Genomic DNA, 25,104 nt, shown 5'->3' with positions numbered 1-25,104 from the left:
TTTATTAATCCTCATCGATCGCATTTACTAGGGAGCAACTGAGCAGCGGACTGAGGAAATAGTAGTGTTATTACTCCTGAATAACTAGGCTAATAGAAGTAGGTCATGAAACTATGTTGCACAGACACATCCAGAGATGAGTGGAAGCTCTGCACTGTGCTCATATTTCAGTATATGTATATTACATATATTGTGTATTTTCTTCTCTCCAAATCTGAAATGTCATACATGATTGATTTAGTTTAGGCCCCCTTTACCTTGTCATACCGACTGTCTTCTCTTTAACAGTTTCTGATCAAAGCCAGCAGGCCTGGAACCTTTTCATCAAAGATTAAGTCAAGTAGCTACAGTGAGATGGGATTATGAGATTATTCGATTGATGATTACAAACACACATAATTGAGAGAATTTAAGTACATGAATAAAAGCGTAGAATAAAAAATACAACAGCATCGTCCAGAGGACAAATTCATTAAAACAAACAAAACCAGTGTGACCAGTCGTGTCTTCATGATAGATTGAAAGATTGGTCTTTTGATGGGGTTTGAAGGTATCAATCTAATAGTGAGTGGCAAACTATCCCACAGTTTAGGGCCAAGAAGGAAAATGCCCTGGATTTAAACTGGTGGTGTGAAACGAAGAGCAGCGATTGGTCAGCAGATGTGAGGGGTCTGGAGGTGGATCAGGGGAGGAGGAGATCAGAGATATAACCTGATGCCAGTCCACGCAAGAATAAAAAATAATTATTATATAATTTAAAACCAATTCTGCGCACAGGCCAGTGCAGGGGAGATATGGTCTCTCTTCTTGGTACCAGAGAGGAGTCTCGCTGCTGCAGTTTGAACCAGCTGCAGGACAATGGAATGGTTTTCATTTTGTAACCTAAGGTGGAAGAAGTCAGCGCTGACATCGTAGTTGATTTGTTTGTCAAATTTTAAACCAGAATCAAAGATAACACCGAGATTTCTCGCATTGGGAAATTTACATTCAATGACAGAGGCCTGAGTGTGCTGATTGTGGTGTTGGAGTAAAGATTCATTTAAGATGAAGTGTATGTCACATATTGTATCATGAAAGCAACTACAGTGTCGCCTTATGTGAAGCAGAATGAAACAAAAAGGTGCACAGGTGCATTGCCATAGAAACAGGCAGCTTTACCGGTCCCCCTGAAGAGGAAAGACTTTGCTGCGTGATTTAGAGATGACTGAAGAGTCATTTCATGTTTCACTGTACATTGAATCGTGATTTAAGGACCACACTCTCGTCTTTCTTTTCTGATGAATTCTTCTGAATGGATGATTATAAAAAAAAAAAGGGAACCTTTTTGTGTCAGATCTTATACGTAGACCATGGGACAGGAGACACAGGTCTTTGTTTGCAATGTAATGTCTGATAATGTTTCACCACCGCAACACTTAGTGTGTTCAGAAGCCTCACAATAGTCCTTGCACATTGTCCTTGGCCATAGTGCATGTGAATTACCGTACAAAGGAAACAATGAGATTGCTTTTATGAATACATTGGTGTGGTCAGGTGTACAGGAACTGCTGTCAAGGTGTGTGGGAATAAAATGTCACATTTCACTTCAACAGAGCCCACTGATTACTGGGCTTTCCCGCCACAAACAATGAGCCCCGACGGAAGTGCAACTGACGTTCAGAGGTTACTGAGCCGAACCACTGAAGCTGTAAACGGCACAATATATTGACTTATTTTGTTTTGCCCTGTCAAACTATTTAATTAGTTCTCTTTAAATGGTTTGTATATGTATGTTTCCATGTAATATTATTGTTGGATGCAATGTTCATGTTGTAAATGTATTGTTTACTGTATGTAGTGCAAACATTGTTGATTACATGTATTTTCTTTTTGAATGTATCCCAGGAAGAGTAGTTGTTGCCAAGGCAACTACTTAAGGGGATCCCAATACACAATCAACTATAAACATAACAGTAACAACCATACGACCACATTTTACGTGTAAGCCGTAAATGCACACTGTCTACATGGAAATTATAATTTGTCCACACTCATGTCACTGCATTGTTCCATCGCGCAGAAAGAAGAAATGAGAGTTTCAGTGGAGTGTGTTCGCGTATCCTAAAATTCCAAGGAGCTTGTCATGTGTGGGCAGATATCATCAAGTATCATCGGACGTATCATCTCAAAAGTGAGAATAGAACCGTTCTGAATAACAATTTTCAAACCACACAATTACAGCCAAAATAATCAGAGTGACATGACATGCTGAAAGAACATTTTACAGTGACGGTAAATAATCCAAAAGAATTCTGGGATGCACAAACCTTTTATAATGCTCTCTTGATACCACCCTGTATAGCTGCATGTTTATCTTTTCTTTTATTATTTTTGGGGGTGAAGATTCCCCCCCCGACACATTTTAGTGATTTCAAAACACAATAACCAACAGGCATGACATTCAACCTTCTGTGGTTCGCAACATCCGAGGAGATGTGCTGAGCAAGTAGGCCAATAGCTGCTGGGGAGCTACTCCTGCGAGTCCTCAGCAAACACTGACTCCACTCTGGGGGAAAAAAGATAATTCTGCCTATTGCTACATCTCGAGGCAAATGATTCGCTTTCACACCACCTGTCTGACCCTGAGCTGCTTATCAATCTCAACCTCCTGGTTGTCAGCTTTTACTGCACTGCACACATCTGAGAGCTGTTTACCAAAAAGACAACAGCAGCAGTTTAAACTGTCTCTGGATGACACTGAAAATAGTTGATTATTGTAACTGAAATTTACTGAAAGTTATTTTTCACTTGCCAGCATAGCAGACCCATTAAAGCCCTGATTTTTTACCCTGACCCAAATGTCACCTCAGGAAGTTCTGATTGCACCAAATTATTCTTATTGAAAAATAATTAGTGGCTGAAAGATGAAACAAAAACTCAACTTAACAAAGTACATTTTTTGTCTGAGAGCAATGAAGTTGGCCATTTATAAGTCACATTTACTTGTTAACCATTTTTTTTACAAAACATCTTCATCACAACAAGCTGTTCAGGGCTCAGCGGTCAGTGGAAAATGAAGGAGTAATGCTGGATGAATCCTACCGTTGGACTATGTTTGTCCGTGGCATTCCTGGTGGTTACAGAATAAACCATCTGGTTTGGTTGAGATGAACACAATGCAGATGGCTCAGCTGTGGTTTCTGTGGTCATCTGACAGCCACCACTGTCACCAACTTCCTGACAATCTGTTGCAGAGAAGATGTGCCTGAGAAACAGCTGAGTAAGTGTAATGATGGCTTAAATGCCACTGAAGAAGTTGACAATGCCCTGCGACACTGTACATCGAGTTTTTCTGATGGGAAATATTGGCATGAATTCACACCTCAGTGAATTTTCAATGGAGTGACTTTTCATGAGATGAGCTCGGGTTGTGGTGATAGTAGCACCAGAGTTGTAAGATGTGCTGTGTTCTGAATGGCTGGGAAAAGTCCAATCCTGCATGCAGATGAGTGTTTCTTTGCCATCTGTGTTCTGTCAGAGAGGAGCCAAAACATCTCCAGCTAATTGTTACACAATTCCATTGTGCACACAGAGCCATTTTGACTTTGCCAAGACAGGAATCATCCCCAGCATGATCAACTATGTATATCACAGAAAGTGGAGTATAGGGATTTTTTGTCATTCTGAACCAAGGCATGCTGCGGGAGCTTGAACACAAAGGTGAGAGGCAGAGCAGGGAAAGCTGAGATGTTGTTGATTTTGAGTTGAGTGTATGAGTGAAAGGTGGGCGTGCTGCGGGGGCATTCCTGACAAGTGCCGTTTGATTCTGCTGAAAGCCAGAGGGGACATTGGCCAATAGGCTCTTATTCCAGATGAACTGGGTAAACTACAAATGACATGTGTAACAGACGTCCTGGGACAATTTTATTCCATCATATATTTCAAGGTGGAAACAAAAGCATGCAGCTATATGCTAATAATCGGAAAGTGAAATAAGACCAAGCTTTTTGTCAGTATTTAAACTAGAGAAAGGCTGAACAAAATCTGAGAGGGAGGTAGATACGTGGAAGATGAGAGAGGCTGAATCCTGGCATCAGTGTGGGAGAAGGCTGGGCGCTTGCCTGGCTCTGCTCTGCAGGCATTTGGCATTGCAAGGATATCAGAGTTGAGGTACGAATGTACTTGCATGCACCGAGTTGACCTGTATTGTTTTATTTCGACTGCAATGGGAAAGCTCTGCCAGCGAAACCTAAAGCCCCTCATGGCATTTGTTTTTGCAGAGCTAGCTTCAAAGCAATCATCCACTTACTTCCCAGTAACTTTGATGTCTGAAAATCCCCTCTGTCTGAATCTGGAAAGTATGATGCAAACAGTGCAGCCTGGCAGGCTCTGCAGAAAATGATCAAGTGATACTGACAAGAATTGCTTTTGTAATGCTGCAGACTGACATCCAGGATAAGAGGATGCAGGAAAAGAGAAGAGGGCCAAAACCAGCCAGTGGTCTCACGCGGAGGGCTTAGGAGGGAGCCCCAGTGAACAGTTGTTCCTGTCTCCCTCTCCGGAGCCCCCACCTCCCCTCCTCTTTCTTTGGGATGTGCTTGATATGCTGGTCGTGTCTGTGGGATCCTGTGTGTTTTTCCATCGCGCAGAATGGCTCGGTGGACCTGGACCTATCTCTTGCATTATTCTGCTGTGTGGCCCGAAGCCACTGAGTCACTGCCCCGGCCTTCCTTCCTGTCTCAGCTCATGGCCGGGCCTCGAGTGCAGGATGGGAGATAACCTGCTAATCGCTGGGGACCAGCGCCAGTAGGACGATAAGGCCGATGCTTACTGCATTCTAACATGCGGCTGCCAGTAAAGTTTAAATGTCCCACTGACACGTGTCTATCAGCTGTGTGTTCCTTCTGTGGAAGTCTCCACCTCATGACGTTCACAAGAGCGTACAGTGTATCCAGCAATGTTGTCCCTCATGTCTTCGCAGTAATCAAGTAATCAAGAATACCCGAGTAATCAAGTAGGTTGCAGTAATAAATATGCAGGTTTGATGGAGTAGTGCTGTGTCTGACTCTTTTCAGCTCAGTAATGGGGTTAGACAACGTGGGATATTAACTCTGTTCTTGTAAATGAATAGTGATGATGATTCCATCTGATTGTTGTTGTTTTGAATGCATGTAAATATCTATTTTGTTCTACATCGTTGTCTCAATCAGCCACATTTATGTCCAGTTAAATATGCACATTTCCCCTTTCCTGTACCAAGGAACAAGTGTCCCTGTTTCCCTGAGTAGACTACGTACTGTATGTTCAAGATCCGGAAGGAGAGGAAAAAAACAACTCGGCGCACATTTTTATTTTCCAAACATTCTTTTCAATGGAGACGAGATGTTTCAATGGAGTGCATTTAAACATCGGCCTCCTTTGCATTTCAGCACATGGTGGCACTGTGCATGGTGCAGGTTGATTCCTCAATAAACAGGTTGCGGTGGTGCCCTAGTCACAGCTACGGTCACGTTCATCAGGCAGTGACTGAAATTGTCACTTCTGATGAGCTGTGTGACGTTTTGAACAAGGCCAAAGAGAATACCCACCCGTCTCTATTGCCATGAGATGTCTTGCCTGCCTCTTCCGCAGAGCCCTACCTACCAGAAAATGTACAACTCTTATTTTTCACATACTTTGGCGTAGTTTGTAATCTATCATGTTAGTTTTCTGCCCCCCATTTCAGTTCAACTAATTCAATATTTCTAAATGCTCTGGAATTGAACTTGTTCCATTTTTACTTGCCCCATGTTGTCAATTTATGCAATTGGTACAATGATTGACTCAATGGTCAGGCAATGAAGCATCCAACTGGACTCATTTCACACAGGCCAGTGAGCAGAAGGGACTGGGGAAGATCTTACTCCACTCATTCATAGGAGGTCTAGCTGATAGCATCAACATAGGCCAACTTCTTCTTGAAAAAATGAAACAAATTTACAATTCTCTGTAACGGCAAGCTATTCAGCAACACTGAGGAAGATGGTTCGTCTTTTGACTACATTGTTATCATCAACACATGTTAGAAACTGTGGCTTTCCACAGTGAGGGACCACGCCACCCTCACTGATGTCTGGCGGCACTGGACCACCCCTCTTCCGCTCTCCTCACATGCATTTGTTTTTGGAGCCGGAGATGTCTAGTCTTTGGTCAGTCTTGAGGTGTGGGCTCTGCCATTCCTGTGACCTCCTGACCTCTGCAGTGTCTGTGCCTGACAGTAGCTTGCTGTAGCCGCTACCTCCCGCCCCCCCACCCCCTTCCTACCATGCACTCCCAAACTCAAGCAACAGAGTGTCTGAGCAGAGAGCAGCTGAGGATTTGAATAGATCTGGGGGCTGAGGTCCCCACTCCTTGGAAGTCTGGTCTGGGGGCTATACTGTACAGCGCAGCAGCAGGAGGCAGAGAGGCAGCAGCGACTAAATATAGTGTTCAGGGGCAGCGACAGCGTCTTTTATCTGCTCATTTAATTATTTATTCGACAGCTCCATCCAAGCTGGACTCCTTGGTCGTGGGTCATCAGTCTCCGTTGATCTGTCTGGGAGGTAAAAACAGCCCCGACTCCACTGTCTGCCTCCATATTGTCATGTTGATCCCCTTTGTTTGAGTCATTTTCCTCCAGCTGCATTCTTTATGCAACCGAAAAACTTACACCACGCTCTGCCTAATTGGAGAAATATGAGCTGCTAGGTGGCTGAGGTTGACTTGCAGTGAGACTAGATCTGTGTGGTGCTGTAGCTCATATTTATAGACTGCATGGGTCTTTGTAATTACCCCATTGCCATGGCTGTGTCTGTGAATCAGCTCTCTCCAGCCCAGTGGCCAGCAAGCCTCTGAAACAGGAATGCTAAACACATAGGACCAGAATGTGCATATGCCATTATGGAGCAAACCTCAGATCTGGCTGCATTTCCGTTGTAGTCCGCATTTGTGCTCCCCTGCTCCAGACAAAGTCATTTGCATGACAGTGAGAAACGGCTTGACTGATCGGCTGTGGAGCCTTGTGTCAAAAACCTTAATCATACACAGACAGGAATAATCACTCACATTTTTTCAAATCAAGCTGAAAACAACACTTCTTTCCACATTGTTGTCTTTCTTCCAGTAATGTTTCATTCTTTGACTGCAGCTGCCTTAATTGCATTTACAATCACCAAACCCCTGTGTTAATTAACGGCAGCAATTTTAAACATCTTGCATGTGTGTATGCCCGCGTGAATAATCACAGTAGAATCAACACGTTTATGTTGCTCTTCTATCACACATCAAACACACACACACGCACAACTGTGCAGTTTTGAGAAGTAACACCCCAGCAGCATTCAAATGGTCATTTTCTTCTTTTCTTTTTTGTGCAACCAGCACTGCTCTTCTTTTTCTCCCGACACTAGGTGTAAAATAGGAAATGTATATTTCTCCCTACGAGCTGGAAGGAAGGCCCATATGATGTAATTGTTTCCAAATAAGGGGCCGTACAGAGGGTGGAGAGGGCTCTTCCTCTACATGATGTCATGTCCCTGCAGCAGTTTGCTGGTGATAAGGAAAAGAGTGCAACTTCACATCCACAAATGTGGTTTGACTTCTCTTATCGTTGTCCAGCAACTGATCTGTGGAAGGGTGAGAATAACACACAGATACGCTGTCTCTTCTGTTACAGTAAACATGTGTGATGCGCACCAGCCGGTTTTTTGTTGTTGTTATTATTGATATCATGACAGCATTCTGATTGAGGACTGCTCCCATGTTGAGTGTATCAGCACGTTGTTCGGTGCACCTGCGTCAGAAGCACGGCTGCTGTTTTCCCTGCGTAAACACTGACTGTATCCGCTCTCCCCCTGGCTCCTGGCTCCCTCATTGATTGGCCTGGACAATTTATTAGCCATTGTGACAGCTTCCTGTACAGCCAGGGTCGACAGGGGAAACGGAGAGGTATGCAGATAAAGTCCTCCGAAACACGGTGCACAATACCTATTGTGTTTTAATTGCATGTCGAACTGCTGAATGTTTTCCACATACCTTTCAGTGTGCGTGTCAGCTTGCTTGTTATTATTCCACATACATGTCCTGCTGCCCAATCTATTCCCTCAGCATACTGAGTAATCACATAACTGGAAAATTACAAGCTTAAGGCTGAAATGTTCAAAAACAAGAGGAAATACCAGCAAATTCCACAATAAAGCAATGAAACCTTTAACAATGGCTCAGCGTCCTTGAACTACAGCTTTCATCCATCTGTAAATGCCAAGTTCAGTCAACAGTTTCGACACTTTAATAGGAAATATTTGGACAGTGTCGCAAGTCAGCAAAGACATTCTGGTACACAATTCCACTGAAGCCAAGTTGTCCTTCTATGCAGCAGAATAACCAATAACATGATGACAATGCAGCCCAATTATTGCATGACCTTGTACCTGAGAGTGACAAGGGCAATGACCCCTGACCTCTCTGCGTGGTTTACTCCAGTACCAAACAATGGGGACATATGCAGCTGCTAGGATTTACCAGGGGAGACGTCAGACACCTCTGCAGCAGCAGTCTGAACAGTTTAGAAATTGATTGACAAGCAGCTAGGGTATGTAAATATGTCCCGTTTGTCTGGTCTGTGCTAGTCTCTGACAAGAGCAGCCAAGCTTGAGATGATGAATGCTAACACCTATCATGTTCCATGAACTCGGCAGAGGTCACACACTTACACTCACAGTTTAGGGCTCAGCGAGTATCAAAAGTGTCAGAGGTAGACACTCATGTGGTTGGTTTAACATGGTAACACATCACACAGACAACTGCAGGAGGCATTCTGTGTCAGTTTTATGAGGAGATCCTCTAACGCACGAGAGGATGAGTGATGGAGGGTTCATGCTTATGCTAAAGTCCAAAACTGCTGGATTTCAGTCTGTGCTGTGCTCATGTTACATTCCTGTCACCTTCAGCCTTTAACATCACACCTGCCTTTACCATACAATATGAAAACTGATAATACTTGAAAGGAAAAAAAAAAGGAAAGAAAAATGTAAGGACCGACACCTGTGAAATTGACTTCCTTACTGAATAAATATGCTGTATTTTCCTTTGAAGGTGTAACGATAATGATACAGATTGTGGTTAGAAACTGGTGAATTTACATATTTGTTCTTTCTCTTCTGTTTTTGAATACTTTTGAATTAATTTTATCATGCCAGAGTATATATTGTGACCATGCCCTTACACTCTCATAGGCTTGGTTTAAGCCACCCTACTTATAGCTGTATATATATATATATATAGACTGTAGACTGTATATACTGTATGTGGGTTTATATCGCAGTGCCGGGTGTTTGTGTAGTTGGTATGTGGGGGCCTGGGATGGCCACACATCAACGACAAAAATAATGGAAATATTATGTATGGAAGAAACAAATAAGTCAATAATTATCTACGGAATGAAACATATAAGCTTAATTAATTAATTTTTCCCACCCATGATATTTATTATGTGTGGGTGTATGTATATGTGTGAGTGCTATATATATTATTTCCCCCCCCCTTTCTTCCTATTGTCCATTATAAAAGGCAAAATTAATAAAAAAATGTGAGCATAAAAAATAATAATAACTGTTTAGGGGGCTGGGCATAACGTTGCTAATGGATGCTAATTAGTCATATCATTACAGTAAGATCATTACATGTCATAGTGCTTCCCAGGACACAGAGGGATGTTAAAGACCATTCCAGTAAACCTGCAGGTTATGTTGAAAACATTATTATTTTAGGGCAGTTCCACTGGAGGTCCCAGTGAACATCTGGCAAATCCATTGTACCTCACTAATGGGAGACAACTGGGATCATAATGATAGCATTTCTTACAGTAATGCAATTGCGCCATCTTGTGGACACAAAAAATGCTTATTATTTATCTATACATTTATTTGTGTTAAATTGAAACACTCCGTACATTTTCTTACAGTGTATGGACACACAGTCAGAGTTTTGAGCCCCTTCCAGGGTATATCCACTGAAATACCAGCAAGTACTCCTCTAAACACAGAGAGTAGAGAATGGAGATCCTCCATCTTTAACTCCATGATGTGCATATGTTGTGGTCCAGCCTGAGGCCCCTCTAGTCCTCATTAGGAGGCAGCAGCGGCATGCTGGGTGGGACATTCATGGATGGAGAGGTTAATGTGATGATCCTCAGTATGGATACGTTTGGCAAATTCTGCTTATTCTGCCAAGGGTTTGTGAACTAGAGTGAGCTGGAGAAGGGGGGGGGGGGGGGGGCTGCAGCCCAAACTGGCCACATGAGCGGAGATGGTTGTCAGCGAAATTCAGGAGAATCATTAAGAAAAGTGGATGATAGTTATACACAACTGAACCCGGCCATTTTGAAATTCTGGTGTCAGCAAAGCAACTCTCTTGGGGCCGGGCTATCACCTGCAGAAAGCTTAAGGTTTCTTCCCCTGTACATTTTAGAATATAATAAATATTAAACAAACACACCTATAATTCCCTGACTTTTGTATTGATGGAACAGCTGATTATGGTCAGAGTGTTTCTTTTGGAAGAGCTTGTTACTGTAAATTTATGTTGGGTGTTCTGTAATATATCAAGCAAAATGAAAACTAATCTTTATTAATTACCAGTGCATTTTGATCAGTGATGGATTGATTACATTAGCCACTGACATCAAAGTTTAAAACAGAGAGATAGATAGATAGATAGATAGATAGATAGATAGATAGATAGATAGATAGATAGATAGATAGATAGATAGATAGATAGATAGCAAAGTTAAAAACAACATTTCCATTCGGAAAACCCATTTATTTTTTGTTGTAATTCTCTATGCTGTACAGATTGTAAAGCCATTTGAGGCAAATTTGTGATTTGTGATTGGACAATAGAAATAAAAATGACTTGAATTGTCTTCAACTGTAGAAAATACAATTTAAGTCTGAGTGAACAGAGAAGCATTTTTTCGAAAGGCATTTGATGGTCTGACAGTGTGGCTGTAAAGTGACCAAAAAAAAGAAAAGGCATCTTTTTCAAGGCAGCTCCAACACCCTGCTGTTCACACCAGTAGTTTTTAACTTAACTTCAAATATTTACAGATAAATTAATTGCTTGGTTGTTTTTGTTCAAGCTTTACTCTTTTCTCCCGTTGCTCATCTCCATGGAGGGCTCAGATGCAGGAGCCTGCTGTGGTGGGGGCACTCCTGGTAACACACACACACACACACACACACACATTAGTTGGTGCAGGATCAGAGAAGTGCATGTCAGACCATGATGGGCGGGAACCAGCTCTTATCTGCTAAGGTGATACCAACTCAGTCGCCCTGCTGGTGCAGCTGCCTCACACATCAATTACCAGTCCTACAGAATGGAGAGAATGAGGTCCGAACTAGAAAGACAATGTAGTCTTTATCAAGTTTGAGCCCAGAAACACGAGACTGTCAGTGTGTTATTGGGGCATGTGTGCAGATGAGGAGAATTCGTTCTTAACTGCATAAGGAGGGATGCTATCTTGTAGTAAATGATTTGAATAGAGGGCTGTTGTTCAGGACTCTCCAGCACGTCTGTGACACTGACATTAACAAACGCAGTGGGGAGGACTTCATAATGTACCAGTGTGTCATCCACACAAAACTCCTGCACAGAAATACAGAATTTAACATTGATTTTTGCATGTAACCAAAGCTGAAAAGAAACAGTAGAATTTGCAGTGGCTCTGTTTCAGTTTTGGTGTTTTGTTGTTCAAAAGAGAATAAAAGGACAGTAACTATTCATTTATAGTACCTTCAACAAATCGCATAGCTGCCTTCCTGTCTTCAGTGATGTACAGCGCAGTCATGAGGAAAAACAGTCCACCCACGATCCCAACAAATGGGCAGACCAGGAGGCTGTACTTCAGACTGCGGAAGTTCCAATCGTGGGTTTTAGCTTTAGAATTGCGTATGGCATCAGAGACCTACTGGGACAGGTGCGAAGACAGCATTAATCCTCCATGATACACAGAGAGAGTTTGCAGAGGTACCACTGGTGAATCAGTACAGTTAGAAAGGAGGCTGACTTCTCACCGCTCCTACTAGGTACGGACTCCCAGCGTCACCCAGGAGATGGCCGACGGTAATCTGGAGAGCCTCAGCTGTGGACCTTCTGGTTGGTATAACAACATACTGAAGCAAAAGGTCACACAAAACAACCCGTTGGCTTCAAGTTTCAGCAGCCTGTTTCATATTTTCATTCCAACACACACCCACCAAACTCACCAGCAGTATATCAGCCAGGACGGCCCAGTTCAGTGATATCAAGACTTCACCTAAGAAAATGAATACCTGCAATGAGGTATAAACATTTATGACACCCAGTAATGAATTGTTCAACAATCACAGCTTGAATTATGTCGCTTGTTCTTCACTTCTTGATCTTATCACATATTCTTCATGAGCTTGTTACAACATTTTGTTGGAGCTGTAATGAGTTTACTAATGGACACTTACTAATGGCTGCACTTTCTTTTCAGATTTCTCGTGCATGTTATCCACATTACCTCTGACTCATTTGCACATATTAGGTGTAACTTTGACATCTTGACTAGAATTTAAAATCAAGTCCAGCGGCTTAAAGAAAAGTCCCTCTGAAAAACGGAAGGAAAAAATTCACTTTGAAGTGGCTGTTTAGGTCTAGTGCTTCATTCTGGAAGAAATTCAAAACCTCTACATCTGTGTTGTTTCTTCACCACAGGTACAGGCAGTTCTGACGTTTCCATCTGCAAGTTTTGTCCTACTTCCATCATTGCAGAGCCATACATAAAAATTATAATTCAGTTAGAGGACACCAGCAAAGACAGATGTTTGTCTCTTACATAAGTGGCGGGAATGCTTGCTGATGCCACAAAGAGGGCGATAAAGAGGCAGGGGGCCGATCCCAGCAGGCCGACTGCACAGATGAGCGGGTCCGCATTTGGCACCTTGTCCCTAAACCATCTAGATAAAAGGGTGCCAAGACACCCTCCCAGAATGCCCGACACCACCGTCACAGCTCCGAAGATATAGCTGTACAGGCAGAGGAAGACAGCGGTGTTAAAACTATGCTGCGATTTTTGAAGGAAATCACGTATTTGAAGGGTGATGAGGGTCAAAGGTCGTGCTGCACCTGTCTGTGGGATCGCAGGGCTCTTCGATGCACTCCGGTTGGAGACCCTGAGAGACCTGGGCTCTGGACAGAAAAGAAGGCGTCCAGAAAGCCAGGGCCCCGGTGAGGAAGGCTGTCGCTGTCACTCCCAATGATGACCACACATAACTTTTACTAGAGTCAGAGTGACAAAACAAAAATCAAAAAATCATATCTCTGTAAACTTTAGGGACTAATGCAAATGATGACAGTATTAATCAGAGCCTGACCAATAAATCTTCTGGGCCAATTTATCGACTGATACAGAAATGCCAAAAAAGGGATACTTATCAAAATGTTTGTTTTTGTTATGTGTTCATGTAAAAAAATGAGTATCGTAATTTGACAAAAACCCAGTATCTACCAGGCTGTAGTATTAATCCAGTATTAGTCTCCGTGTCCTACTTTTTCAGAAGATACTTGACGTCCTCCAGGTAAGAGCTCTGCTCTGTGACTCCCGCTCCGTGGGTTTCAGCAGCACCCCTGGGTGGGTTAGGGCATAAGAGGCCCAGCAAGACAAGTCCCACTACACCCAAGATGGGAGTGATCTGATAACAACAGAACAATGTTAAGCTATCTGTCACTCTTTGTCTGTCACGGCTCAGCTGACATCTACGTTCACTGAGAATGAAAATCTTCTCACCCTGAGGGCCCAGCGCCAGTCCCCTGTGAGGGTAGCAACCCCTGCCCCCGTTATGTATCCAAGACCACTGAAAACACACAGGGTGGTAAAAACCATTAGAGATCATAATGACGTAAGAACTGTCCTGTGGAATTTAAAAGGGAAAAAAAACAAACCTGTTGATTTTACTTTGAGCAGTTTAAAGGAGAAGTCCATTTGCTAAAAGAAATCACTTTCCACTGTCTGCCATTTTCAACCCATTTCATAACTTCTCAAGTGAAAGTTTATTTCAGCACACTGTGAAAATGAACTTTCAGAGTGAGACTCTGCGTGGTAAAGCAACAGAAAGCCCACATTGTCTCCCAAGTCTGAGTGCTGCACTGAACCTGGAAGCTCAAAATCTGCCAAAACTCACATCATCCCTTTTCATAACGTAAACAGTTGTTTGTTGTTCATCTTTCTCATTTGATTTCGTCAGAACAATCCATGCTTTCAATTAGTTAACATGTGAAAACACAAGAACAAATCACACACACACACACACACACACACACACACACACACAGCTGTGGACCTGGACTGAGTTGGCCTCTAACCTTCCGACGGGGATTAAGATGTAGAAGACGCAGATCATGACGCTGCGTTGAGACCCAGTGAAGAGGTCGGCGATGATGGTGGGGGCAATGGTGGAGTAGCTGGCCTCTCCTATCCCGACGGTGGCTCGCAACAGCATCAGCAGCCAGAAGAGCTGCAGGGACACCAAGACAACGGCACGGAGGCATTTCCAGCGGGATTCAGACCCACATGCCACAAGGATCCAGTACAATTCATCAACTGGACACGTTTATTTCCACAAGACAGGGCAGAGTTCAGTGGGAGTTCTCTGCAGCGCTGCATGAGCTTTGACATGTTATTTGATGTCGTGTCAATCAAATGATAGAGGAACTAACGACAAGCAGCAGGAAGTGACACCTTGTGAGCTTCTTGCCCCCCTCCCCCCGTTAACTGTAAAGCGTATACGTGAACGCATGTGTCGCTTACCGACGGAGTGACGAACGAGCTGCCGGCCGCCGTCACAAGCCACACACTCAGACCAGCGATCATGATGTATTTCCGGTTGTAGCGGTCCCCGAGGTAACCAAAGAGAGGGGCCAAAAGCAGGAAACTGCAGATGAAGACTGGAAGTACATTAATAAGAATGCGTCTCTTCTTCTATAATGCGACAGGTGGACTTGACTTGAGGAAACTTTTCAAAATAAAAACCCCTGCAAGAACGTGGACTATCAAAGCACAGATCTGTGACTAATTTAGAGCCACACAGGGGCCATACGTCATGTGTGAGGGTCTAACTTTGTACTTGTGTCTCAACCAAACAGTGTGCTGCAATTCACTTGCAGCACATGTTGCACATGTTCATCTTAAGCAATGCAGGAGGGTGTAAACGGGGACCTTCAAAGAGATGGCGTGTGTGTGTGTGTGTGTGTGTGTGTGTGATGCATCATCATACCTGTTTGTAGAAGCGCAGCTGTACTGTCACGTATCCCAAAGAATGTCTGAATGTCGGCCAGGACGCCTGCGTGACAACAAAAGCAACCCAGGTGTAAGCCCACCAGAGAGGAGCACGGCGTGTTGTTGGAGGGGAGGGTCAGCGTCAAGAGGTGCTCTCACCTGCTATTGTGTACCTCTCCATGTAGTTGAGCAAGTTGACGTAGCACAGCACCGCCACGGCCACATAGGCACGCCGGGGCGATACGGCTGGTTTGCTGTCCGCCACCTCGTTCGGTGTAAGTGATGAAAGGCTGTTAACGAACGATCCATAACGGAGACCGGAGCTGGAGCTCCGGCTCCATCGAGGTATGGGCCTGTCCTGGGGGGATGTCACTGATGCCCTCGGCTCCATGGTGAGCAGCTCTGTCTTCACCTGGACACGGAGGATGGCGATGTTGGAGAAGTGTTAGAGGAATCATTTACCCTCTGCGCTCCCACCATGGAGGAGGATGATGATGATGCTGCTGCTGCACGGACGACTTAATAAAGCTCGGGGACAGGACAGACTTAGAGTGGCTTTATTTCAATTAGGAAATAAAGTCTGATTACATCACATCTCTATCCAACTGTACCGTTCATCAACCTAATGGTGAGGGGTTGACCACATTTCCTTTGAGGTAAGACAGGTAAGTAATCTAGTTTGGGGGGGGGGGGGATCAGTTGAAGCGGTTTGTAGAGTCACTTTAGAAATAGTCCTTACACCACAAAAGGCAATTGCACAACTGTGTAGGAACAAACTGTTGTAAACTAAACTATGTCCACATGACAGAAAATGGAGAAGGAAGATTTCCAGCTATGTTACACTTCTTACAACACTGCAGAAGAAGCTTCGTAACCAAACCGTAGATGTTCTTTGGGGGGTTCACAGCCCATTATAAATCTAAAGGAAATAGGCAAGACTATGGGTGTACAATACAATAGAATAATGAAATATTGTCAGGTTAAAAGCTACTGTATAAAAGCATGCTTTGATCAGATCATGAAGTAACAAGATAATACATTTAAAACACACAATATTGTAAATAAAAGCAGTAGCTCATTTCAAATGTGGTGAGGGTTTTTTTTTTTTTTTTTGCATATTGGCTGCAAAACTGTGCCCCGGTTAGAGAGTCAGTGCAGTGACAACAAAGAGACTATTGTGCATAAAATGTTTTCTCTAAACAACAAAGCTCTGGCTGTAAGAACCTAAGAGCTGGCTCTTCTCAGCAAACGCACTGGTACAGTTGCAGGTGTAACCCTTCAGCTATTGAAAATGACTCTATAAATAAAAATTGAGATAAAAACTGGACTCACCTACTTCGATGTTGTCTTGCTTATGTAATCCTCTCAGTTCATTCCATACTTGCAGCTGTCAGAGGACGGTGTGGCTCCCAGTGTGTCTCAGAGGCCTCAGCTCTAACATGCCTCAAGAGATATTAAGTTAGCAGAGGGACCAGCCCACTCTGGGTTGGTCATGTGCTTTCACACAGATCCTCACTGTGATGCAATGCCGTAAACAGGCCAAATATCATTAAACAATGAAACAACAATGCTGAATAAGATTCTGCACTAATGGCCTGATTCATTATTACTTCTAAAAGCTTTATACATGTAACTCACACAACAGAGGAACAAAGGGGCTGAGATAAATTCAAATTGGGGCATCCCTCAGAGAGCCAAGAAAACAGCTGCTTAATAGGTGTTTTTCCTTATGTCTCAGCAAAACTGAGGGCTGAAACCCATACAGCTGTGTAACTGGTGGCGTGCTACAACTGCTCTGCTAATTTATGTTCTGTTTGATGTTAAATTCCCATGTCCAAAAATAATGCAAGCGTATCAAAATGCTTAATAGCCTTAACTTAGCAGTCAAGTGAGGTTGTGACTGTAAAAAGATGCATCTCAATTCATGGAAAAGAATCTGAATGCTCAGTACAAATGATCAAGTGATGTTAATCTGCTATGTGACAGATTTCCGCCAACACGTTTTTAGACGCACAAACCTTATGCCAAAAACCTCTTCGCCTATTCATGTGAATTCTAGGCTCATTAAACATGTTCCGCTCACCAAAGTGATCTTTAGAACGGTTGGTGTGGGTTAGCAAAGCTTCAAATCTTTAACAGCACATTGTGAAATAAAAGCCCTTGTCTCAAGAACTGACCCCAGAAATGTATGTTTATGTCGGCAGGTTTGGAGAATCACCAAGAGACCACAGCTAATAGCCATTAAACCTTACCATGAAACATTGCCATTTAACTTGTACATTCATGTTGGACATGAAACCTTTATAGTAGACCTACATGCCTACACAGTAACCAGAGACTTGAGACAGAGAGGCTTAACAACCACCAACTGAGCTGACTGTGTGGTCACCACTACACGAGAAGTTGCGATTACAATCTATCAATGGACTTCCTCATTCTTAATATAGTGAGAACACTCAGTGAACTGAGATCATTTGGAAGTAACCAGAGATGTTAAATGTTGAGTGTGAAATGAGAACATAGCAGTTAATAGCAGTAAATATCATACCGTATGTCTTGCTTCAAGAGACATACGGTTTATTGGGTCCACAAAAGAGATTTGTGGACCCAATAAACTAAAATAACCTGAACAATGAGTGTAGTACGTGACACTTGCATTTGACTGTTGTTTTATTTATTTTCTACTTTTCCAAAACTTTATGTTTCCATTAGTATTTTTTCATCAGTATTGGTATGATTATTGGTAGTAGTTGCAGAATTTGTACTAATAATAGTAAGTAAATAAGTACATTTTGTTATTGTAATCTAAATTTTGTTACCATTTTGTTAAGGGCTGTTAGGATCAGGTCATTTGACGCCATCTAGTGTCTCACTAATTTCTTATTTGAACACAGGAATTTACCATCATTTTCCACGAGACAATGCAGTCAAATACAGTCAAATGTGTACTTTTTTTTTTTTTTTTTTTTAAAGATAACATGATCTATTCCTATTTGAGAAAAGCATAGCCTAGTGATGATCACTCTGCACAAGACAGCCATTTATTCAGAGTCTTTGAGTATTGCATATAGCCAGATGCAACATTCCTACATGAATTATTTGACATTAGTACATCTATTTGGGGATTTATGAAAGGAATGTGTTTGACAGCCCATGATGTAGCCTTGGCCTTCTGTTGCCTTAAACATTGTTCATGGCTTCCTTGTGTGATGATAATAATACATATATAAAGAGTGAGAGTCAATTTAAAATAGAGTTATTATGAGATATAGGGGGAGACATTGAATATTGGAAGTAATGATGACCAGAATAAGGATAGGAAATGGACACTGCACATTACTGGAAAACATCCAGCTGCTTTTGGTGAACAATGTCAAGAGTCATTCACAAGGCTAAACGCATACTGAATTGAAGAGGTCAGAGACAAGGTAGACGTTGCGATGTTTATTTTATTTTTTTTCTTTGTGAAGGACAGGATTATTGCAACAAATCTAAGAGAAGATTGAAAGCGAAGGAATATCCAGAGGGTGGCAGTAATGCGTCAATACAGATGCCGGCTGCGGTAAAATCTCAACGAAGAAGAAGAAGAAGCAGCAGTAGCAGGAGAAGGCGACGAAGAAGAATGACGAGAATGCTGAACGGAAAATAGAGGGGACGGAGTAGTGTTTGGTGAACGTTAAATTAACGCTGTTACCTCAAAATATTACCATTGAACATAGCTGCATTACATTCGCTAAAGTATGACAGAGCCTCAGTCAGCGCTGTTACTCAGGAGACAGCTTGCAGGTAATTGAACCTTGGTGTTAACTGATGCTGGCTGCCTAACGTTAGCTAACGATGGCACTTGCGCGAACCCTGCCGTTAGCTGTGATTCAAACGATGGTGCTGGCGCAAACTGTTTTCTTGAACCTTCCACACTAAAAAACGTTAACTTCCCATGACAAATAAACTGCATGGAGATTACAGAAGTGGAAGGTGACAGACACATTGCTCCCTTGACAAATAAACACCTTAAGTGTGTTAGGAGACCAACTCAGTTTGATGGCTGTTTCAACGTTGCATTCTGATTTCAGTTGAAAGCCGCTGTCAGAAGTCCCAGCGACTTTCTTGTATCGGGCTAGCTAAAAGCAGCTAGCCTAACGTTAGCCTCTAGCTGGCTCGATGTGTTTACATATATTTTAACCAACATAACAAGTGGTGTTTTAGATGTTTGTACACATGGTGTTTGCTAGTTATGTGATTGACGTGATGCTAGTTACTATATTTATGCATAAATTTAGGTAACGTCGCACTAGTTGACCCATTTCCCTTGCTAACCATATTGAATTATTAACATATTTAGCCAACTTGCTACATCTGTGGGCTAAAGTTAGCTGCTGTCACTGTTGTTAGCTTCAACACGCCAAGCTAACAAGCTAACTAATGTTAATCTCGCATTATCTCTCTATTTGCTATTTTAGTCAGTTGCGATTTAAATTTAGCTACCCTGATAGCCACTTTACAAAAGTAGCACATATCATATAGGTTAACGTTTTGGGTTTGTAGCACTGGCATTAATGTCACATTTCAGGTTTTGATTGTAACTTCCATGTAGATTACAACCTGCCAGGGACATAATGTGCTCCTTCGTAGGTTTTCAGATATTATCTCCATAGTGATGGGTAATTGACCTAGACCTGAATGAGTAGGATTTTATTGAAATGAGGTAACTAACTTAATGTCTGAATATACGGATCTGCATCAAAATACACAGAGATAGTTAGTTATACAGATTTTTGGAGAATTCCTAAATCCATATTATGTTATGCAAAATTTCAAATTGAATCAGACTCATGACCAATGAGTTATGGCCTTGTAAATTGTTGCTGTAGTGCCAGCTGTTGGTGAAACCCCTCCAAATCTTTCAGGATTGTTTGCAGTAGGTATGTGCACTTGATCTACACTTGGTTGCTCAGACTCAATTCAGGAATTGTAGCAGTTTATGGCAAATTTGCAATACCTAAAAGAATTTACAGGGAATTTCTCAAAATTGCTAACTTTTTTGGGGGGGTCATCCAAATATGCTACATGCCAAATTTGAAGACCGGATGAAATTTGTAGGAGTGGTGACAAAAGTGTTTTTTAAATGGCAGAACATGTGTGTATGGGTATGTGTTTAAAAAAAAAAAGATTGTCCCTGGATTTCTTGAATTTTTTATGCCTCACATTCAAATTATGAGCAACACATACAATTCTTTATAAATGGCCACATGTTGGAATTATCTGCACCAAAATTAATCAGTTCATCCTTGACTCAATGTGTAACATTCAATTAGATTTAGTAGTAGTATTTGAGATGTCGTGGTAACTAACAGATAGACAAATGAGACGTAATGTCGCCCTTCCTCCCTCAGTATGATGCCTAAATGCACCACAAACTGATCTCTCACAAGATTTCTGATTTCTGGTCAGAATCACTAATCGCATATAAAAGTGGTTAAGGCATGTGAATATGTCATTATCCTATAATTAATAATGCAAAATGTTGTGTAAAGTCATGAGTTGCGAAATGGGATATATATATCTGAGCGATTTAGAGTTGGCCCTGGACTATTAGGGTGGTGTGTGGTTCCAGCATCATACTGCTTTTTACTCCACCCCCAAGCAAGGCCTCCTAAGTAAGGGAGGCCAGCCTTTAGAAAAGCCCAACTTCAGTCTAGTTAACATACTGTAATGATATGATATGAGCCAATGGTGATGTAACTACGGCATTTGTGTTTATGTCTAGAGCTGAACAAAAACCCAGTGGAAGGATTCTCAGCAGGCCTGATCGAGGATAATGATCTCTACAGATGGGAAGTCCTCATCATTGGGCCTCCAGACACACTGTAGTAAGTCCATTACGGCCTTATACATGGGATATAGTAGGAGAGATGTCTTGTTATTTTGTGCTCTGAACAACTAACTGCCTCTATTCTATTTACCCATTATATTGATTTTTATTTTTTGATCTTTTTTGTTCACAGTGAAGGTGGTGTGTTTAAAGCTCATCTGACATTTCCCAAAGACTACCCTCTCAGGCCACCTAAAATGAAATTTATCACAGATATTTGGCACCCTAATGGTAGGTACAGGTGTAGCACACTGTGAATGACATTTCCCTTTGTTTGTACAGTAACAAGATGTGTTCCATTTAAGAAATATGTGTTAATACCAATATTTACATGCAGTTCATTAAGTAGGAGTCTCCCCATTCATTGCATGAGTTCATAATCTTCAGCTGCCATTTTTTAAATTAAAGAAACATTCAGAGGAATGCTTTTCCACAGCACAGTCAGTAAGAGTCTACTATATTCAACTTCAAACAGTTATAACAGGTTATTGAATAAGAAATACATTTATTATTTTTTATTATTTACTTTAGTACCGTGAGAAATGCAGGTGATGTTACAAAAATAAACTAAAATGCACCATTGTCACTTTGGAGAAACGTGAGTAACTTTAGGATATTTATAATTATATTTTAGTCATTATTCCTTTTAACATGTTAATGTTTTACAGGTTGTGTGTTACAGCATGTTAACTATCATGCATTTTACCAATTTTGCAGAGTGCCCTATATGTGGCAGAAGTGGAAAATTACTGTTGCCTTGCTATTTAATAGAACTTGAGTAGCTTTGCAAGGACTAATAGGGAGGACTTGGACTGTCCAGATGTGCAAAGCTGTTAGCTGCTAGCAAAGGAGCCTCTGCTAAATATTGACTCAAAGTGGAGGCAGATATTTTTCATAGGCACTGTCTATAAACATGTATCATTAATCACTTTGATGATCATCCATTAATACCATGGAAATAGCAAAAGCATTTTTTTCTTCATAAATTGTATTCTACACGTTTTGTTTTTTTTCCAGTTGACAAGAATGGAGATGTATGTATTTCAATTTTGCACGAGCCTGGGGAGGACAAGTATGGCTATGAGAAACCAGAGGAGCGCTGGCTGCCTATCCACACAGTGGAAACCATCATGATTAGTGTTATCTCTATGCTGGCAGACCCAAATGGTGACTCACCAGCCAATGTGGATGCTGCAGTAAGTTTACTTGTTGAAAAAAGTTGATTAGAAATGGTATTTGAATGGTGTGCTTTTGTAATGAAAATCTGTGGTTCAAAAAGGACATTTAGGCATGAGATGGCCCATCGAATGGCCATCTCAAATGTCCTTTTTCAACCACAGATTTCAGTAAAATTCAAGAATTAGCTGGTTAATGTTTTGGATGGCATTAAATAGTAAATGTATGACAAAAATACACCATGATTTCAATGATTGAATGAATTTCTAATTCATTTTGATTTTGTATAAAAACATAAATGACTTTGAGTGATCCTCTAAATGTCATGATTATAGCAAATATAATGATGAAATTAAAAAAGGGAGATATGCAATACACTAGAAAGATATGAAAATGAAGCAACTGAATTTGCCTTTCTTTTTTTCCTCCCTGCAGAAAGAGTGGAGGGAGGACAGACACGGCGCATTCAAAAGGAAAGTTGCCCGCTGTGTACGAAAAAGCCAAGAGACTGCGTTTGAGTGATATTTAGCAAGGATCTAGCTTCATGTTTTCAGGGCAAGTATTCTTGACTTTAACCGTTTAAAAACCTTTGCTTCACCAATCACAGCTGACTTCAGCTGTTCAGAAATGGCCGACGGCTACAGGTATATTTAAGTAAAAATGTCTTGTAGTCCAAACATAAACTACACTCAACAGCCAGTTTATTAGGTAAACATTTATACAGGTTTACCTGATATATACAGAGAGATGTTTGAGGACAAAATAATAGACACGCCTCCAAAATGATCAGACACGATCAGCTTAAAAGGCGGACATGTGTTGCTGTTATTGGGTTCACCTATTGTACTGTAGATTTTTACTGTTAAGGGAGTGGGGATACATTTTAACACTACTACTACTACTACATAACAAACTAGTCTTTTAATTTGTCAGTGTATGTCCTCTGTTTCTTTTGTTATATTAAGTAAGTTGGATGATATTCACTTGACTGAAGCATAAGAAATTAATTTTGTGTGACTGGCAACTCAGATATGTGGTCGTCTCCCACTGTGTCCTCTGACCCTGTCGTGTAACTCAACAAGTGTCAAACTGTCTAGATTAAAAGTAACAATGAGTGTCGACTTAACACCTTAACTTTGCACACACAGCTGCTCTAAAATGCTGCAGATCTGCCACCCTTTTTTATCATTTAATATCTGTGCCCGTTGTTGACGTTATGAGTTGTGTGATTGGGCTTGCCGCTTCCTAACAATTTGTTGTTTCTTGTGTGCTTTCCCACAGGTCTCCAATTGAAAATCAACATGGCACTGTTTCCTGCACTCTTCCACCCTGTCGTCAGGCTTGTCCTCCTTTATTTTGGCAGGAACAGACTGGCTACTGTAGGCTGCAATAGAACATAACAGTGACAACCAAGGCTGACAGAAAACCGCCAAGCAAGTGCCAACTCAAAAAAACCCACAAAAAAACCCCAGAAGATGATTTTGATCATTTTTCAAGTCTATGAACTGCTTCAACATTCAGGAAGATATTGTAAAGACATGTATATAGCACAGACTAAACCGGATAATATATAAGCTCCCTTTCCATCCATCAAGACACGTAGACCAAATGAATAGCGCTGGTTCAGATAGGTTTATTTTTTTGTCCGTTTTTCCTTTCTCAACTCGGGCATGCGTTTGTTCTCTTCAGGTTGTTTTAACAGGAGGTCTTAAATAGAAAGAGAAATGTGATGCTGTTGGAGGAATGTCACCTGTGAGGAGCTCGATTGATTCAAACGAAACATGAATGACGTGACTGAAGGGTGTTTTTTCGAGGAATACCGCCATATTAGAATACGCCGCTGTTCTTGTGGGTTCACACACACACACACGACACTCTCAGAGCTCAACATCATGTGTACCTGAATGATTTTGTTTTTCTTTATCAGTTAAAAGTCTTACCATCCTGCTCAGTTGACTTAAGAAAGACAACATACCCCTTAATTTTTGTGCATGCTAAATTTTTGTTGAACTTTTTTCAAAAGTGCCTCCTAATAAAATGCTTGGCCACTTCACCCTGCATTGAACAAGTGTTAAAAAGATGGAGAAATTGTGTACCACTCATGTATGAATTTATTTAATAGCCAGTACACAGGGAATCTGTATAATTAGGGTATTGGTAACAATTTGGTGTAGCAATAACTCCCCTAGTATGAAGTGTACAAATGTTAATTTTTTGATATCCTGATACAGTTTGAGGTCCCCTTCTCCAGTATTCTGTTATTTTAGCAGCCTCTTTTCCTTGTCTGTGTTGTCCTCAGTAGGAATTGTTATGCATGCTTATCGTACCTTTTTGTTTTGGGTTTGTTTGTCGCTGAATGTTTCTGGGATTTTGTTTGCGAATGTTCGAGTGTTTGTGTATACAGTATGTGTGCCCATTTTGTTTTGTCGCTCTTTCCCCTGATCCACAGTCTCATGATTATTCTGCTCACTGAACTATTGCAGTTTTGCCTAATGTACAAAGACAAAATACTGATGTATATTTTTCATGTTATGAAACCTGTCACCTGTAGTGAGTTCTTCTAAAATATGACTTTTTTTCAATATTTACTTGTGTATTTAATTCAGGTGTGTTTTACAACATGAATTACATATTGCTCATGACGAAGACAGCAGAAACCTTTCAACCTGTTTATTTTCCACTATTTCAGACAAAATGTCCACTAAATATTGCAGGTAGTTAGACAGTTAATACGACAACATTTCAGAGTTAGATCTTT

General features: G+C 41.5%; 2 protein-coding genes across 2 annotated transcripts; one reads left to right on the top strand and one right to left on the bottom strand.

Moving 5' to 3' along the window:
- Positions 1-10,800: 10,800 nt before the first annotated feature.
- On the bottom strand, positions 10,801-15,689 carry spns3 (SPNS lysolipid transporter 3, sphingosine-1-phosphate (putative)). Its single transcript, XM_070916950.1, has 12 exons — positions 15,458-15,689; positions 15,297-15,362; positions 14,831-14,967; positions 14,386-14,537; positions 13,811-13,877; positions 13,573-13,715; positions 13,150-13,302; positions 12,860-13,049; positions 12,264-12,329; positions 12,072-12,170; positions 11,791-11,962; positions 10,801-11,207 (listed from the first exon to the last, which is right to left on the bottom strand). Exons 1-12 carry the CDS (start codon positions 15,687-15,689, stop codon positions 11,137-11,139), a joined length of 1,548 nt encoding a protein of 515 aa, XP_070773051.1. The 3' UTR covers positions 10,801-11,136.
- Positions 15,690-18,953: 3,264 nt separating this feature from the next.
- ube2g1a (ubiquitin-conjugating enzyme E2G 1a (UBC7 homolog, yeast)) lies at positions 18,954-24,907 on the top strand. Its single transcript, XM_070917102.1, has 6 exons — positions 18,954-19,084; positions 21,066-21,168; positions 21,304-21,401; positions 22,188-22,366; positions 22,782-22,901; positions 23,628-24,907. The coding sequence occupies exons 1-5, from the start codon at positions 19,039-19,041 to the stop codon at positions 22,866-22,868; spliced, it is 513 nt and encodes a 170-aa protein (XP_070773203.1). The 5' UTR covers positions 18,954-19,038; the 3' UTR covers positions 22,869-22,901; positions 23,628-24,907.
- Positions 24,908-25,104: the final 197 nt, after the last annotated feature.

This window comes from Enoplosus armatus, chromosome 13 (assembly GCF_043641665.1).
Source record: "Enoplosus armatus isolate fEnoArm2 chromosome 13, fEnoArm2.hap1, whole genome shotgun sequence".
NCBI lineage: Eukaryota > Metazoa > Chordata > Actinopteri > Centrarchiformes > Enoplosidae > Enoplosus > Enoplosus armatus.
The sequence above is the reverse complement of the archived record's forward strand: the minus strand, read 5'-3'. Positions and strand labels throughout refer to the sequence as shown.

Coding starts and splice junctions, on each gene's coding strand:
- spns3 (XM_070916950.1), bottom strand. CDS start 15,689: ATGGAGCCGAGGGCATCAGTGACATCCCCCCAGGACAGGCCCATACCT. Junction 14,968..15,296: donor AGCTGCGCTTCTACAAACAG/GTATGATGATGC, acceptor ATGTACTTCCAG/TCTTCATCTGCAGTTTCCTG. Junction 11,963..12,071: donor GTCCGTACCTAGTAGGAGCG/GTGAGAAGTCAG, acceptor CTGTCCCAGTAG/GTCTCTGATGCCATACGCAA.
- ube2g1a (XM_070917102.1), top strand. CDS start 19,039: ATGACAGAGCCTCAGTCAGCGCTGTTACTCAGGAGACAGCTTGCAG. Junction 19,085..21,065: donor ACTCAGGAGACAGCTTGCAG/GTAATTGAACCT, acceptor GTTTATGTCTAG/AGCTGAACAAAAACCCAGTG. Junction 22,367..22,781: donor CAGCCAATGTGGATGCTGCA/GTAAGTTTACTT, acceptor TCCTCCCTGCAG/AAAGAGTGGAGGGAGGACAG.